At 37.0% G+C, this 18239-nt stretch overlaps 1 protein-coding gene across 2 annotated transcripts; it reads left to right on the top strand.

The window, feature by feature from the left end:
• Positions 1–1933: 1933 nt before the first annotated feature.
• On the top strand, positions 1934–18212 carry LOC139468543 (splicing factor 1-like). Of its 2 annotated transcripts, none has more exons than XM_071250589.1 (13): positions 1934–2068; positions 4732–4905; positions 7329–7404; positions 10338–10490; positions 11332–11452; positions 11592–11744; positions 12719–12837; positions 14381–14485; positions 15018–15090; positions 15335–15451; positions 15829–16081; positions 16605–16700; positions 17168–18212. In XM_071250589.1, exons 1-13 carry the CDS (start codon positions 2014–2016, stop codon positions 17449–17451), a joined length of 1779 nt encoding a protein of 592 aa, XP_071106690.1. In that variant the 5' UTR covers positions 1934–2013; the 3' UTR covers positions 17452–18212. The 2 variants fall into 2 exon arrangements, with proteins under 2 accessions (XP_071106690.1, XP_071106689.1); XM_071250588.1 differs by having other exon boundaries at positions 17165–18212.
• Positions 18213–18239: the final 27 nt, after the last annotated feature.

Raw genomic sequence — 18239 nt, 5'->3', positions numbered from 1 at the left:
CATAAAGGCATACTTACAAAAAAAACCCGTGAATTGTGCTTTTGTTTTTGTTTTTTAACGCCTCACTCAGACATATTTCAGCTATACGTAAACAATAGAGTCTGAAACAGTCAAACCAGTGGTTGATATCATGATCAACCTCTAACGTCGATACACAATCAGCCAAGTCACGAAGCCTGACCACCCGATCCATTTAAGCCGCATTTTACGACAAGCACATGTTTACCTTTTCTAACCCGGAATACCCACGGAGTACCTTCGTTATTTATGTCATTTTGTTAGATGTTCCGTATGTTGCAGCATATTATTTTCTTACGTTTGATTATCCGTGTAGATCCGGGGGAGAATAGATCTTTAGCAACACATGCTTGCCGTAAAGAGGCCGTCACACCATGACGTTCTGGTCAACGTTCTCTGAACATTTCAATCGTTCAATTTGTGAGTGTTCTAGAATGAGGATGACACATCTGGCGTGTGATTAACGTGTGCCTAACGCATGACTAGCGTGTGTCTAACGCACGAGAAGCGTGTAACAGCGACCAAGTAAGATACCCCTGAAAACCATAAGCGTGTGCTAACGTGCCACTGGCGCGCGACGAACGATTTGTCAACGTTAGACGAGCGTGTTGAGCGTGTTGAGCGTGTGACTAACGTATGAATAACGACAGAATAGCGTCTTGCTGGCGTGTTATTTTTACGGTGCGCTAGGGGACCGTGCAGCGGTCGTTGACAGGTGGCCAGTGAGTCGTTCAATGCAAAGCAAACGATTAGTAACAACCAAGTAACGCTAGAGTAACGACTGACTAACTATAGTCGAACGCGTGCAACGCTCGGCGAACGTTAGTAAAACGTTCCACGAACGTTCTTAAACGTTCTTCAGCGTTTAAAATTAAACGTTGAAGAACGCTGGTCTCAGTGAGAAGTTTTGTGCATGTTCAAAACTTTTTTTCCGGACCATTGTTCTCCGCCGATTCCCTGCGATCACCGACGTTCACTAGCGTTCACACAACGCTCTTCTGGCGCTATCCCAGCGACCATGGGCGACTACCAACGTTTCCTCAAACGTCATAGAACGCTGACCAGAACGTCATGGTGTGACGGCCCCATAAAAGGCGACTAGGCTTGTCGTAAGAGACGACTAACGGGATCGGGTGGTCAGGCTTGCTGACTTGGTTGATGCATGTCATCATATCCCAATTGCATGGATCGATGCTCATGATATCAGTCACTGGAATTTCTGGTCCAGATTATTTACAGACCGCCATCATATAGCTGGAGTATTGCTGAGTGCGGTGTTAAACAAACAAACAAACAAACACAGCTTATGTTTGGTCACGTTCTTTTCTGGAGTTCCCATATATATTGTTACGAGTTTTTTTTCTTTGGAGGAAATGGCCACTCAAACTTCGTTTTGGAGTTTCATTTTCGCTTGGAGTCTATTATACTTATTATGGACACTTATATTAGACTCTCTGATTTACGGATATAATATGTAAGGATTTAAATTGTTTTTCCTTCCGTCATTATGTGAATTTACACGTGACGAAATCTTAGAAAATGTTACTTCTCGGACGTTTTCCTAGTATGACTGGCTTTGATGTTTTACGTTTTCCTAGTATGACTGGCTTTGATGTTTTACTTTTTCCTAGTATGACTGGCTTTGATGTTTTACGTTTTCCTAGTACAAATACCTTTGAGGTTTTACTTTTTCCTAGTATGACTGGCTTTGATGTTTTACGTTTAAAGGTCCAGGTTTGATTCCCCACATAGGTACAATGTGAAGCCGATTTCTGATGTCCCTCATCGTGATATTGCTGCAAGAGTGCTAAAGGCGGCGTAAAACCATATTCACTCACTCATCGGTGAAAATAGTTTTGTTGACTTTTCGGAAACAGCTCATAGCACCCAAAACGAGGCAAATCGAGCAAGCGACTTCCGGCGGCCATTGTTTGAATCGTGGTGAACGTTTTGCTGCTGTGCGGTATATTTACAGCGGAGCGAATCGCGTTGACAATGTTCACACAGAATCCTATGAAAAGACCTTTCGAAGGAGGCGACAATGTCTCTGGTAAACAATTTAGTAAACCTAATTTGATTTAAGAATGTTGACATTAAAAAAGAAAGTCAAGAATCTAGGTCTTGATGGTTGTAGTTTAGAAACTGTGCCAGTAGGCCAAAATGGCACGTGTCTAAAACCTTATCGATCCCTGTTACTTAATCAGAGATATTACTGTGTGCGGCTTCGTGTGATATCCTAATAAATCATGCATGTTATTTGTTGCATTGTTGCATGTTACGTTTTGTCTGGCATGATGGTGAACTGTAAAACTTACCATGTTGACAAGAATCCGAGGACGTGGAAAGCCTTGGTTTTGGCAGCACAATGATAAATTATTATGTATGGACCTTTAAAATTCCTACCCTGCTTATTGCACAAATGAAATGAAAATGCTCCAGCCACTATTATTTCATCCCAACCCTAGTTCATAAAACTAAATAATTTACTTTCTTGAATTCATATTGAGAGTAAGAAAGTAAAACTATGGATAACAACTTCTGGTTTATGACATATAGTGACATTTCTATGTAGATACTTTCAACGTTATTAAACTGGTGTGACAACCAAGTGATGAGAGGTATATATGCATGACATGTTGTGATAAGCAGCAGAATGACATTGACAACAACAGTAATCATGTCTGGCTACAGATAATTGGCTGGCTCCCAATCCCTCCCAATGCCTCAGAATCCCCTCCAACAAGCAACCCCCCAAAAGGGTAATCTATAAGATTAATTGTGACTGGTGACTCGTAAATTGGTGAAACCTCCCGCACAGTAGATACCCGCATCAAAGAAAACACAACTTCAACTGCCAAAGCAGACAGCAAATCAGCCCCTCAGACCACCAGCAAAAATTCCCAAGGCATCAAATTCAGTTTGACAGTCAAAATCCTCACAACAAATCATCAGGACTTTATCAAAAGAAAACTTTCAGAAGCTATTGAAATACACCGTAACAAACCTTTGATCAACACAAGTCAAGTATTATATCTCATCTGCAATGGACTTTTTAATTAGGATCCAATCAGCTTGTCACAACTGTTTAATCGCTTTAATCATTATTCTTACTGTATATCTGGCTTCTCTACCCATGAGCTTCATAACTTGTGGGCTATTTGTTGATTCTCACTGTACATTTGCTACATCCATTTATCTGTTTGCTACCGTTGTTGTCAGTGTTAATCTGCTGCTTATCACAACATACCATGCATAAACATCTCTCATAACAGTGAAAGAATCTACATCGAAACATTGCTATATGCATTAAACCAGAAGTTGTTAGCCATAAAGTTGTACGTTTTTCTTACTTATTTGCCAACGTCTAGAATGCGAATCAAACAGTTCATATTGAGAGAAATATATATTTAAGTTTATAATCTTGTAAATATTTTCTGCTACAAATGTAATAAAACAATTTGGTTAATTCTAATGATATTATAACTTGTATAGACCCACCATGATTACTCGATTAACCAGTTGCCAGGTCTGGAAGTTACGCCAGATTTCAGGGTGTACATAAATTCCAGTGCCGCACTCAAGTTACAGGGCGTTTGTCATGTCGACCACAGCTCTCTTGTATCATTATGATTTGCCATAGGCTTGATTCGAGTTGGAACATAATCAGCATGTAACACCTTGTATATCTACAAAATACCGCCAAGTTTTGTTTTCAGCAAGATTAAGTTTACAGTTCATTGCGATGTGACATCAGAGGATCGAGATAAAGCAGTCAAATCATTAACCCGCTAGTGAATTCAAACTGCAAAGTGTGATCAATTTTTTTAAATGGGACTAGTTTTAGCGCAAGAAATAACAGAGATGTATGTAAAACCCTTTCCATTTTTGCACTTTTATAGTTTATTGCATTTAACAGAGACTATGTCTCAGAAAGCTTTCTAGCGCAAGTAATATAGCCGTCATTTTGAAAATACACCATGGGTTACCTCCCTTGCCCTCTGAATACAAGGTGTACAATGATTTGAGTGTGATCGTAACATAGTTTGTAATTTGAAGGATTCACTGAAATCTCAAAGCAAAGGTGCCAATAAAGAATTACCTCTCTTTAAGGAAGTGTTACTGTTTGTTTCACGCATGTCAAATAAATCTCTTAAACTCTCAATAATCTGAGTGCAGCAATCTCATGTTCTGTCCGGACCTGGTTACAGCAACAAATTTTGTAAACTGGTATTCATTATCCTTCTTAATGTTATTAAAAATTTACAGCAGTGCTTATGAATCTATCCATAAAAATGTTTTCACAAACAATATGTATTCACCATAAACCAATTTTGAAAAAGACACTGAATTCAGTTTGCAACACAGTCAGTAACATTAATTTGCTACTGTTATGTAAGCTTTTGGAATGTAAACATATGAGCTATGTTTTTTGTTTTGTTTTGCCATTTGCCTAAATAAGTGCCACAATATGATGCAATGAGATGGATTGCGAACAGTGGGTGGTTAAGAACTTCTTTTTATCAGACTCCTGCAATGGAATATACCATTGTTCATATCCAACTAATCTACAACTCATTTTGGACGAGTGAGTTATGTAACATAATTAGATTTAAAGGTGAAACAACTAGTTCGACAAGTCTTGGACTAGCAGACTTCAGGCCGTGTATATCCCTGAACCTCACTCACTGCATGAGCTTTTCCTTTTTTCCTTAGGTTGGGGTGCTGGAAGCAACCCAAATATGGGCAATAATGGTAGCAAGGCAGAAGATAGGAAGAAGAAAAGGCGGAGTCGATGGAACACAGAGTTTGATGACAAGACTGTTATTCCAGGAATGCCAACTTACATTCCACCTGATCTCACAGCAGAGCAAGAACGACAGTACTTGGGTAAGAATTGGATCAAAACACTTTCATTAACAGCTTTCAGTTAATACAAAGTTCAGTTTGTAAGAGATGTACTTTATGATAAAACAGAACATTCAAATTTCAGATACAAAAGCTGGTTTTGTAACAATGAAGACATTGAGAGACATTGCCTAAATTACTCATTTTCTATTTTTTTTGTACTGTGTGAATGAATGACAATCCAAATGAGGTTGCTTTTGCTTGGTCATGTTGTTTATGATAGTGAAATGACAGTTTGGACAAATATTACATTATAATGTATGTTTTAGATTTTGTACTCTGTATGTCTTTTGAGCAATGTGAACAATAATAGTTTTGTAAGCATTTTTGTGTTTTCTATTTGCATGTCCTCTATCATGTCTATTTAAGAATATCACGCTGTAACTGCAGTCACTAGTCCAAAACCTGAGACTAGTACACACAACTAGTATCAGTCAGTATATTTAAATTTTACAATCTACTAATAGTGATGCCAAGAGACAATTTCTGACTACTGGGCTTGTTAGGAATATGAACACACAATGCCATTATGAAAGTGGTTGGAAAATCTTTTAAACAATGAAAAGCTGTGATTTATTTGTGATAGTAGGGTTCAATAGGGCACAATAATTTTCAAAGAAAAGTCAAATTTGTGTTATGATTCAAATAATTATTTTCCTTTTTTTAATATAATATTGAAAATTGAAAATTTTATTTATCATGGTCAGAAAACATAAGGTCAGTTTGATAATAGAAATGACACAATATTGTTCATGTTGCTCATGTCCACATGTGATATATGGTTTCAAAGCACTAAACTAAACTTAAAAATGTATGTATTGTCTTTGATTATGAAATTATATTTACCCGCCATTGTTATGCTTCTTCATGTACATGACAGTCTTGCTGGACATTATCATGGCTAAATACCTTTTTTGCCCACAGGATAATATAGTATGTACTATTATGTTTTACAATCTTCCCATACATTATTCATAGTGTTTAAGTGTTTCGATTCACTGCCCAAACATTTCAGAAGAAAAGGTAAGGTAAAAATAATTATTTAATTTTCAGGCTCTGCTATTGCAGGATTCTAAATAGTTTGGTGTAAATTTCAGTCTCACCATTCTGGACTTGTTGCCCACGTTTCATGATTTGGCGGCATTAGTCTCAATGGGAGTGTGTCTTATTCAAGCGTTTAATTTTATCCTTTTATTTAAAACATTATCAATGCAATGTATCTTAACAAGATCCACCCATCGTGATTTTATCTTGTGACATTCATTGTTTGTGCCAGAGATTTCTTTAAACAAGCAAACGTTAGAAACACCTCAGCATGATTAATTGTAAAATATGTAAAGAAAAAGACAGGCTTGCTACCAAACAATGTGAATAGGTCAAATTTTACTGTTGATGGCAGTTCTATTAGATACAAATAACTTACTCTCTACATGTTCTTAAAACTTTCTCAATATGTCATCAAATCTTTTCATGGAATGTTTATATTAGGGGTGACTATTGGGGCTATTTTCACTATTGGGATTGTATTGCAATAGAAATGTGATAGTTGTCAACTATTGCAACAGTAAACCAACTTAAAGACTTAATAATTATATTAATCAATGTTATAGAAATAAATAAAGTATTGATGACAATCCCAGAGTCGACCATTTGCCCCCCTTGCTACTCAAATCAAGACAATCCTTGCTAAGACTATTGGCATTTTAAAATTTCTATCGATATGCATGTACACATGTAGTACTATCGTGGGACAAACAATTGCAGTACACTGTATAGTTCATACTTGGATGTCTCAAATTCCCAGTTGTCTAAAACTCATTGGGGAGTCCCAGGTATCCAAATTAAGCTTTTCTCAATGTACCGATGAGTTTAACACTAAGAGGTTCGACTGTATGTCATTACACGCTCATAGTTTATGCCAGTAGTTTCTGGTGTAAAAACAACTTTCTTCCAACATGCTGCAGATTGTTTGAAACATGGCTAAAACAGACATTCAAAATATGCTACTCAAAAGAGGTTAATGAACACCTGTTTCGTTCATATTACTATAGTTAATCTGTCATGGCATTAACTAGTCATATAAAAGAATCCGATGTTCTTTAACTTCTTTTGAGTAGTGTATATATATATATATATATATACCAGATTTTGAAAGTAATTTCAATACATTCCCTTGTTGTAATAAACATTGTTAGATATTGCTGAAACTGACCATGAAACGCCATCATATTGTCACCCTGGATAAATGTTATTTGTAACTTTATGTAAGTGTCGTCAATAAAGAAATTCAAATTTATTCCCAAATGCAAACAAAAGCCTGCCAGGACAGTCCAGAATGGTTTTGACCAGTTACTTGTGTATGTGTTAATGAACAATTGCTGCTACTTTAACCACTTGTATTACAGTGCACCTACAGATTGAAGAAATAAGTCGTAAGCTGCGCACTGGGGACCTTGGCATTCCACCTAATCCAGAACAAAGGTTTGACGCCGGAGGGTTAATCCTAAATATCATCTGATTTTGTCAACAGCGGCTGCCTGAGCATGGGAGATTGGCACAAACATTGCTAGAATAATTCTTAGATTGTCTCTCATTACGTTTTTATTGGCTAATATTTACTTTTATTTTACTGATATTCATAATTCAATCTTTCTTTCTTCATTTTGTTAAAATGTGACTTGTTAAACCTGAAATGTATTTGACTATTTTTCCAGCTTACCTAGTAATAACCAAATTTTCAGCAATAGGTATTTATGATGTTTTTGAAAGGTTAACCAAAGTCTTTAGCATTCATTACTTGGTAAGCACAAAAAAAGGATATTGATGAATGATGTAGCTTCACCCTACATCAAGAAATGTTCTCAAGAGTTCTCAGAATGGGAAATTAAGATCCTGCAGATCTAACCAAAATGGCAAAGTAATGACATAAATGAGTTACATGAGATGATTTTTCACAAAACACCTGCACGTTAGTTCACAATTATTCAATATGTTTTGGTTGTTTTGGGCAAACATTGTTATTGTTATGTTTAAACTCGGTTTCATTCAAAGGGACCTTTTGTTTAGCCTTATTTTGGTTGAAGGAATGATGCCTTTTATTCATATTCAATTCCAACTTTGTTTTATCAAAATTATTTTCCAAGGCTCATGAAACAAGTTTAGATTTTGTAAATATTTTGAGAACGGTGAATTTCATCAGAGAATTAGTGTTGATACAAGCATGTGATATTCACAAGAAATGAAGAATCAATTATATGCGTGTTTGTGCCAATAAAACACTTCAACCAGGTGGGACCATCATGACGACTGGTAATGGCTGTATCTACTACTCTTGTGCATTTAATTCTTTAACAAAACCTGCAATTTGTATTACCCATTCCACCATAAAGAGTTTATAAGTGTGTCTAACCTCAAATTGCATTGCAAGTAAACAGAACCTAATTTGAGACGCAGCCTCTGCCGTATATACTTATGTCCATATGATAAAGTGTTAGATATTATCAGAACTTTGCAACAAACATGTATGTGCTATTTGGAGATTTCACTTAAATTATTACTACAACCAATGCTTCACACAAACTGCATGTAGAGTAAATTTCAAGGACCTGCATTAGAAGTTAATAGTAGTGAAACTTCTTCCACAATATCAATATGTCTTATTTGTTTGCATGTTCTTGTATTGATATGTTGGCTAAAATATTCTTTGAAGTAAAGTAGTACTTATGCTATCATTCAGACTCATTGAAATTATTTGTTGTCACAGACAAGTCAAGTATTTCAAATCTTGAAAAAATCTATAGAAATTTTGAGGATTCCTTTACCAGCTTGAAAGTTGAATTGATACTAAATATAATCAGAACTGACCCATTCCAGAAAGCTAGTGATATCAAATTTGTTATCCCAGCTTATTCCTTTAGTGCTCCTATAGTTGAGTCAAATGATGTGAATATCTCACACATAACCCATTACTGCTATTCTATAGCATTTGTAACTAATCTGAATTTTTCTCCCATTGATAATTGACTTTTCTTTTAAATCAACCATGCATGAGTGATAAATGAAATTAGATTTGTGAAATAATGATTTTACTCTCTTGATAAATGACTCCAGATCTTTTCCAGCGACAGAGGAAGTCATAATATAGTTGCCTGCTTTCAAGTCTTAATTGCCTTTCTCTTGACAACAGTCACATTGACAGCAAATTAAGAGAATTATTTTTCAAAATGCACATGTTTGAAACTATGGTCGGCCCTGATTTAGTGTTAGTCCCATCCTCACTGGTGCATGACAGACCAAAGTGATTACCAAGCTCATTCTGCGGGTGTAGAGAGCATGTTCTCTTTCCCAGTGCACTTTCATATTTCACCTTTCTTTATTTTGTATTTTATTTCTCCAAGTATGAATTTGCATGAAGCACTTAACTACATTAAACCAATAGAAAATATTGTCACTGAGTATAAATGCTATGAACTTCCTGTCTCTGTGTAGCAAAACTCTAAATCCAACATTGACCTACCACATGTATAATTGGCTGTCTGCACATTTGTATTAAACATTCTATCTATATGTAGTTTTTGGTAAGTAAAGACATTTGTACTTGGAGAAACAGTAAATAATGCCCTGTCCTTCCTTCACTTTCTATTTGCAACTGTGCTAATTAGGATTATATTTGAACCTTTGTTATATTTGACAAAATATCATTTGTCAGAAAAAGAGAATAGTCTCTGACAGGCAGACATCATACAATTAAACTTTATGAATGACAACTTCTTTGATGCTCTCATTGAGGTTAGAGGTACTCCTTGTGCCTTCATCCACTCAAGGATTAACTAGTTATATGTAGAACATTTCTTTGTGACAACTCTGTGACTTGTGCAGTTATTCACTCCATGAAAGGTCAAAAGTAGCCCTGAAATCATAAATGTTTTTTGCTTTTTTTTTATATTTCATCCATTATTTTTCAATTCTTCATAGCTCTGAATATTTTGAGTGGAATGAAATGGTTAATGTTTAAAATATATGGAAATGTCAACCAACTTCCAATCTTCTACTGATTTGTCAAGTGTAATACACATTTGTTAAAACATTCTTTCCCCTAAGTTTTCAAGAGCATGATCCTTCTGTGAATTTTGATTATGTCTAATGCTTAAAGGTTATGCCTAGCTTCAGGTTTCTATGCAAAGAAGCTTTTGTGCCTGTCAATTTTCTTTTCTTTTTGTTATCTGGGTACATCATAGCATGTGATGTGAGCATTCTTTGTCCCGAGGATCTATCCCTCCCTGTACCCATGACCCATCCATCCATTCCCCCATAGCTCCATAACTCACTCAACAAACCCTGCTGCTAGGAGTCTGTCATGCCAGTTGTGGTTGGGTTCAGTTGCTGTGTTCTTATCACATACTTGTTGTCTGCAGGTCTCCATCTCCGGAACCCATATACAACAACGAGGGGAAGAGGCTGAATACAAGGGAGTACCGGACAAGGAAACGGCTTGAAGAGGATAGGCATAAACTCGTGCAGGAAGCACTGCAATTGAATACAGACTACAAACCACCACCAGATTATAAGTAATAGAATAAAACCAAGCTATTTTGATTAATGTCATCTATTATATGAAAAGTATAAACACTAAACCTATGTAATAATATGTAATAACATAATCATGACAATCATTGTAATAACCATTGCTATTATGAATGCCGGTAATAATTGTCTGGTGATAATTCTTTTCAAACTCCATGGTTGCAATTTGGAAGTCATGTTTTACTTTTGCTTTTGTAAATATTATAATGACATGTCAACTTTCTCCCATCTTCCCGAGGCAAGAGAGTTAACTGACTATAAAAGTCCAGTTTCCGCCCTTGCCGAACTAGGCTGGTATTATGGAGTTATATTTTGGCTGGACTAACGAGTCTATGCATAGTCCAATCAAAATCGCGCACCGAAATCGAAATCCAGTTGGTAAACTGTCGTGCAGATTTTGGTCGATTGCAGGATTTGCACAGCTAGTGCACCGCCAACTCGTTGTCAACAGATATTTTCCAAATCTTTTCATGTTTTTAATCATGTGATTTAATGCATTTCGCGATGTAAGACCCGTTTTATCACAATATAGATCTTGATTATCGATCAGATCGTCCTGACCGGTGCCACCATTTTGTGTGAAGCAAACGCAAGTGATACGAGAGTTGGAATCCGATTGGTCCATTGGAGAGGCTTAGAAGGTTCATAACTGGTAATAGCCACTGATGTCGCTACGATCGAGCCCAGTAATTCCAGCCTAGTTCAGCAAGGGTGGAAACTGTACTTTTAAAGTCAGTTAACTCTCTTGCCTCCTGAATCAAGGCAGTATTGTCTTGCTTGGTGACAGCTGCGTTGTTGCCTTACATATGTGATTGATTGTTCTAGACCTCCAGTGGTGCGGGTCAGTGACAAGGTGATGATACCACAGGAGGAACACCCAGATATCAACTTTGTTGGTTTGCTGATAGGTCCCAGAGGAAATACGCTGAAAAACTTGGAAAAAGATGTAAGAGAATATCAAAAAGTGTAAATATGCCTTAATAATCTGTATATATCATGTGATGAATTTGCCATCACTTTCCTGTATATTGTGTTTTGAATTTGCTGAATCTTTCATTATGATTGAACATTACGTTTTTCTGCAGACTGGTGCGAAGATCATCATAAGAGGCAAAGGTTCAGTAAAGGAGGGTAAGATAGGACGTAAAGATGGACAGCCACTGCCAGGAGAAGATGAACCTCTACATGCATACGTCACAGCGAACAACCCAGAGAATGTGCAAACTGCTGTTGAGAAGGTAGTTGTCACTGTTACTGTCTTACTGCATGAATTGGGCAGCTGGTGTAGGTAGATACTTTCAATCTTAGGTATATGGGGTCAGCCTATGTTGTATTGTCAACTACGAGGGAGAGCCACAGTCTAATTAATTGATAAACATGGACAGATTCATTTGATGCCAGGGACTCTGTCCTGACAAGATTGTCAGCATATTAGCACTTCTCCTGCACTCAAACTCTCTGATTTGCATGTGTAATTGAATATGTGATGCTCGAAGATTGGTTTATATTACTCAACACCCAATAAAATGAAAGAAACAAAACAAAAACATGTTTATCACCACATGAGGTATTGCAAAACAGGTTAACTTTATCTGTAACTCTATGAAAATGAAGTGTTTGTGAAAGACAGCATTGATGGTAAATAACTGATATGCATGGGGTCTTTGAATGGTAAATAGAAGTGATACACACAAGGAAGAGAATTTATGGATGTCACCTTCTTCATGATGAGGAACACAACGTTTTTGAGAATAAAATTACTCCAGGTGAATAAATGCTATGAAGTGGAGAACATATATATGTATCTTCAAGAAGAAGTATATATGTTGTTCTTACAGGTACATATAATATATGTTCTCTGCTTCGTAGCATTTATTCACCGGATGATGGAGTTAGTATATACTCAGAAACATTGTGTTCCTCATAATAAAGACCCGCCGTGATATTGCTGGAATATTGCTAAAAGCGGCGTAAAACCATACTCACTCACTCACTCATAATAAAGACGTTGACATCCATAAATTCTCTTCAATACACATGGGGTTGTGGCCTTAAATACTTAAAGTATACTTAAAGTATTGAATTGAATCTCCATCTTTAGGTAAATGTACGTTTATGATAATCTTATTTGAAATTGATGAGAATCAGCCTTAATGGTGACATCTCTATATCCAAGATATATGATCAACTTGTAAATATGGACCATTTCCAGATCAAGGAGATTATACGACAAGGTATTGAAGTTCCTGAAGGACAAAATGATCTCAGAAGGCAGCAGCTAAGGGAGTTAGCCCTCCTCAATGGAACGCTGAGGGAGAATGATGGATTAGCGTAAGTAGTTTCAGCTAAATGAATATTGAAGAGCATTGTACTGAAATTATGATAGAAATACCCGAAACATAAGGTTTTGTCCTTTCAAATCTCATTAAAAAGTGAGTGAGTGAGTGAGTATGGTTTTACGCCGCTTTTAGCAATATCCCAGCAATATCACGGCGGGGGACACCAGAAATGGGCTTCACACATTGTACCCATGTCGGGAAGCAAACCCGGATATTCGGCGTGACGAGTGAACGCTTTAACCACTAGGCTACCTGACTGCCCCTCTCATTAAAAACAGATCTTTTTTCTCTGATACAATACCTAGGGGTGACTATTGGGACTATTTTCACTATTGAGATTGTATTGCAATAGTAGCGCACACTATTGTAATAGTATTCCGATAGTAATAAACTAACTTTAAGGCCTGATATTACATTAATCATTGCAATGGAATGAATAAAGCATTGCTGACAATCTCAAAGACTGCCAATTTTCTCCCTGTCACTCTAGTGTATTCAAGTAACTCTAGTCTGAAGGTTTTTTTGCAAACCGACATCAGAGGCAGGTTTTAAATTTGCATAATATATGTATAGTTCATAACAAATTGAAACAGTTGATAGTTATGCATACTATTGACAATAGTTGTGGCATTAATAAATTCCTATCGATTTAAAAGGGCAAACAATTGTGATAGATCGATATATATCGTTCACTCCTAACAATGCATGAAGAACTAAGGACTGAGGACACTTCAGTGGGCGATCGCATCAGATGAACATTCTAGTTAAACAATCATCATCAAGGCTTCTAATGAATCTCGGAAATGGACTAGAACAACTTGTTCCAAAAGAAGAAAGTATAGCGGCACCATTATATTTGTATTAATATTTCATACATCCTGTTGTTTCTGAGTGCTGTGGCATCTACACCCATAAGGGAGAACATTTGTGTTGGGGTTTTCATTTGTAATGTCAAAATTTTTAAATGAAGCTGGTAATAAACGAACTAGAGTTTTGGAATTCTGACTGTTTATTGGCTCAAGAACCCACACAGACTTCTTTTGAGACTTCAGAGTAAAAGATCTGATTTTGATGAAATTGTGTCCTTTCATTCTCAGTCTGGCAACATTTGATTCTACTAGCCTGAATGTGTCGCTTGGCATCATTTCCAGAAGATTTTAGTGGTGATTGATAAAGGGAGTTTTATTAGCCAAGCTTACTAAGTACAAATAAATTTGACAAGACATCAGCTTTGGATTACTGGCTAGTTTAGACAGACTGTTCTCAATTCATTTTGAATAATTTTCATAAAACTGCACTGTTATTTAATGATGTGGAGATACTTCTTATTTCAAGGGACGATTTGAACAGCACGTCCACTTTTGTATTGAAATTTATAAATGAGAATGTCGGTGTCAACCATATTAAATTATGAGTGATGTCACCGTATACGTACACCTCAACAGAAACTTGACTTACTTTTTATCCTATTTTATGCTTTTTCCTTTTCACAAGATCATGAAATCTAATTTTCTAATCTTCCGCTTGTATCACAGGAAATTGAAACAGCTACAACAGGCACAGACAATCATCACAAACACAATCATCTGTACAGTGTGTGGCGGCACAGGTCACATTGCACAAGATTGTAAAGAGAAAAAGTAAGTCTATAATGTTGATACTGTGTATGTGTTCTACTGGGTGGTGTACCACCCCATTTCACAGCACTTCTACTGGGTGGTTGAACTGGACCCAGAGAAAACCCTTATGACATATATCAATAATATGTTGCAGGGTTTCTCATTGGCTGATATTTAGGCCGCCCGTGCCTATAACATGTCAATCAAAATATCCAAATTGAAATTCAAAACTTCCCAAGTCAGATTATAATGATTGTCAGTAAACGTACAGGACTTGTATTTCATTATTTTATTGATAACAGGGCTAATGAAGAGAATAGGCCCTTTCTTACTTAGTTTACATGGCTGCGTCCGAAAATATACTGTAAATCTTAAAATTAATTTTTTCCAAATTAATATGACTGGCCAGTATATTAACACCTGGCCAGTATTTCAAAATACAGATATTCCAACCAGCTAATGTTCACATCAAGTTCTAATTCAGAACTTCTTTTTCCAGAAATATTTGTTATTCCCCCACCAGATACTAATGCATGTTCACTTATGGTTTCAGACCTGGTGATGGTTTCAGAATGCAGCAGGCCCCTATTCAATCACAAGCTGATAAAGCTAAAATGGACAGTGAGGTAAGAGAACTGTTTTGAAGACCCACTTTACTTTGCTTGCACAACATTTAATGTATGCAAATAGATTGTGTTTATACATGTATATTACTTTCATTAAATAATGTATATATGTTAAATAATGATGTTATGAAGAAAAAAATAATAATGATTAAGCTGTTGTACTGGAAACAAAAATGGAACAAATATGAGTTAAGATAATGTATTATGTTAGAAATATCTTGGTAAAAATTGTGTTTTGTTTCAGTATATGTCTCTGATGGCAGAGTTGGGTGAAGGCCCTCCCCCTAAAGTAGAAAGGCCATCTCATGTTTTCAATCAACCCAGACACTCAAACTTCAATCAGCCACCACCAAACCCTATGGTAGGTCATATTTACCAAGCTTTCTTCATTTCAGTGCCTCAAAGTTATCTGTAATCAACTCAGTTTTATGATTACACCTTTATTGAGGCATATGTTCTTAGACGTAGAAAATCTTCAATGCCAATCAGTTATTACACTTTTAGTACCCAAGAGGTATGTCTGATCATGTAATGTAATGCAACTTTAGAATTTCATTATAACAGTTCAGTAATCTATGAGTGAATAAGAAAAGAAACCGCCATAGTTACCCCTTGGGTTACTTGCAACAATGCAAAAACACCTCCGGCTAATCTCAAGTTTTATGCGATAGTATACTGTGATTATTTAAGCAAATATACAGATACTATAGATGGTACATGTATTGACTCTTTCCACAGGCAATCAATCCTCCATGGCCTCAGAATGCAGGTGCTAAACATAACTTAGGGCCACCTAGTTTCCAAACCCAACAGCAACATCGTGGGGGCTTGCCTCAGGTGAGCAATGCCTCTCAAATTCAACAGCATGGTGTGATAAGCACAGGTATGCCCCCTGGCGTCCCACCCCCACAACAGTTCACCACTGCTCCCTCGCTAGCACCATGGCAGCAGCCCAACAGTTCTGCACAGTCTGGAGTAACAACATCTATGGGTGAGTTATAATGTTATGATTATGCTTGTGTAAGAGACAACCAACGTTACTAAGGATGATCACAATAACTGCTGGAATGTGTTAATATTTGGAAAGCTAACCACTATTGAAGGCCAACTCTCAGCTGTGACTTATGGGACATGAGTCTACAACATTTATAAGTAGATGAAATAAGACTTCTATGATTTCTCTCAACACAGTATGATGTTAATCTTTGTAATGCATCCCTTAGTTTCTAGGATCAGCTGATTGTGGGTTCAGATCCCAGATTTACCTTGATTATGATCCTTTGTCAAAATTATACCCATGTTCGCGGGTATCATGAAAGTGGTACGCCTCTATAGCCTGCTTTTTTCCTTTAAACAGGAACATGACAAAACTGAAATAATGCAGGTGGTAATATTGAACTCTTTCAACATGCAACTCATCACTGCAAAATCAGCACATATTTTGAATGGATTCGGGTCAGGGATGTGTCTGTGTGTTGTTCATCTCACTTGAGCTGTGAATGTTTTTGTTTCAGGTGTTCCCCCACCTCCTCCTTCACTGCTGAATCCGCCGCCACCACCTCCACCAAACAACCAACATACCTCCACACCCTGGATGCAGTACTCACAAGGTTTGGCCTATCAATGTGTTGACAATTTTCCAAACAGGAGTAAATATCACAATACATTTATCATGTGATGAATAGGACATATTTTTGCCTAATCCAAGTTTAATTCAGTTTTGAACCTCCTTTTTGACTGAAATTAATTCTTGACCTGTTGTCTCCCTGTTCTGTTAACTATTGCCATTCGCTGTGCAGAGTTGCGTACCTTGGGCACGCCAGAAACCTACGATTGTGGGTTTGAATCCTGGTTCGCCCCAATTATGTTTCTAGGTTTGTCAGCACCATACCTGTGCTCGTGGTTTTCACCGAAGTGGTAAACGTCTAAGACCTGCATCACTTTGGGCTTTCCTCCCACATTAAGCTGACACGTCGTGATATAACTGGAATACTGTTAAAAGCAGCGCTAAACCCAACTCACTCACTCACTCTGTTAACTAGTAACATGTAATCATCTTGGAATATTCTCCCAGCAGGTCCAGTTCCTCCACCACCACCATCCACAACAGCTCACTGGCAGACACAAGCATCAGCGCCACCTCCACCATCGAATTTGCCACCATGGCAACAACAGGCTCCACCCCCTCCTGTTCAACCCCCCATGCCGAGTGGTGTAGCTCCACCACCACCGCCTGTTAGTCAGGGTTACAACCCTGTACCTCCTCCTCCGCCCCCACCTGGTGGTTTTGATGTCAATCAACTTGGTGGGGTGAACCCTATGCTGGTTCCACCGCCACCACCACCACCCCCTTCATCTTAAGGTCAAGTTTTGTCATAGTTAACGGAATCACGGTGGAAGCGAAATGTACTGCATCCTGTTGATGGTTTTCAAATAGATCCTTTAACAAATTCATCTTGTTTGGAGTATGATTTAAATCATCCAGTCTTTTTTTTTTTGTTAAGAGGTACTGTAAATACCCGAGTAAATGCCTGTCTACATAGTAGAAAAAGAAAATCACTAATAATATGGGCCTTATTTGGTCAGAAGTTGAAGAGAATAATTTATTCTGCTTCCAATGCAATTTCGGGGCATCTAAAGAAGGATTTGCAGTGATAGTTTAAGCCAACAGTTTTTTTTTCAAGAATTTGGAAGATGGTTTTGTGTCCCTTATTGTATAGTTGTTTGTCTTATTTGTACATACATGCACCTTTGATGATCAGGAAATGTCATCTGTCACTTGTACTAGTCCCAGTTTGTTTTGTAGAAATGTGATCAATTGTAGGCAAGTTTTATTTTCACCAAGTGCTGTTAACATTGCTTCTAATAATTCCATGTGATTTTGTGCCAGGTTTGCATTTCATAACATTCTCATCACTTAAGTGGAATACAATCTGCTACTGAATATGGATTAGACTTGTTCACCCAAGTTGTGTATGCATTGTTCTTCCTAAATGTAAATATTTCATTTCATTCAGTTAATTGTGTAGAAATAATTTCATTTTGTGCACTTTTGTATGCTTAAGTTAGCACTACTTTCCAATGTAATGCTATACTAGTACTCAAATGAATTTGTACAAATTAAATAAGGAAATAAATAAATATGAAAT

Source organism: Haliotis cracherodii, unplaced genomic scaffold (assembly GCF_022045235.1).
Source record: "Haliotis cracherodii isolate W230 unplaced genomic scaffold, xgHalCrac1.p SCAF_2, whole genome shotgun sequence".
In the NCBI taxonomy this organism is placed as follows: Eukaryota; Metazoa; Mollusca; class Gastropoda; order Lepetellida; family Haliotidae; genus Haliotis; species Haliotis cracherodii.
The sequence above is the reverse complement of the archived record's forward strand: the minus strand, read 5'-3'. Positions and strand labels throughout refer to the sequence as shown.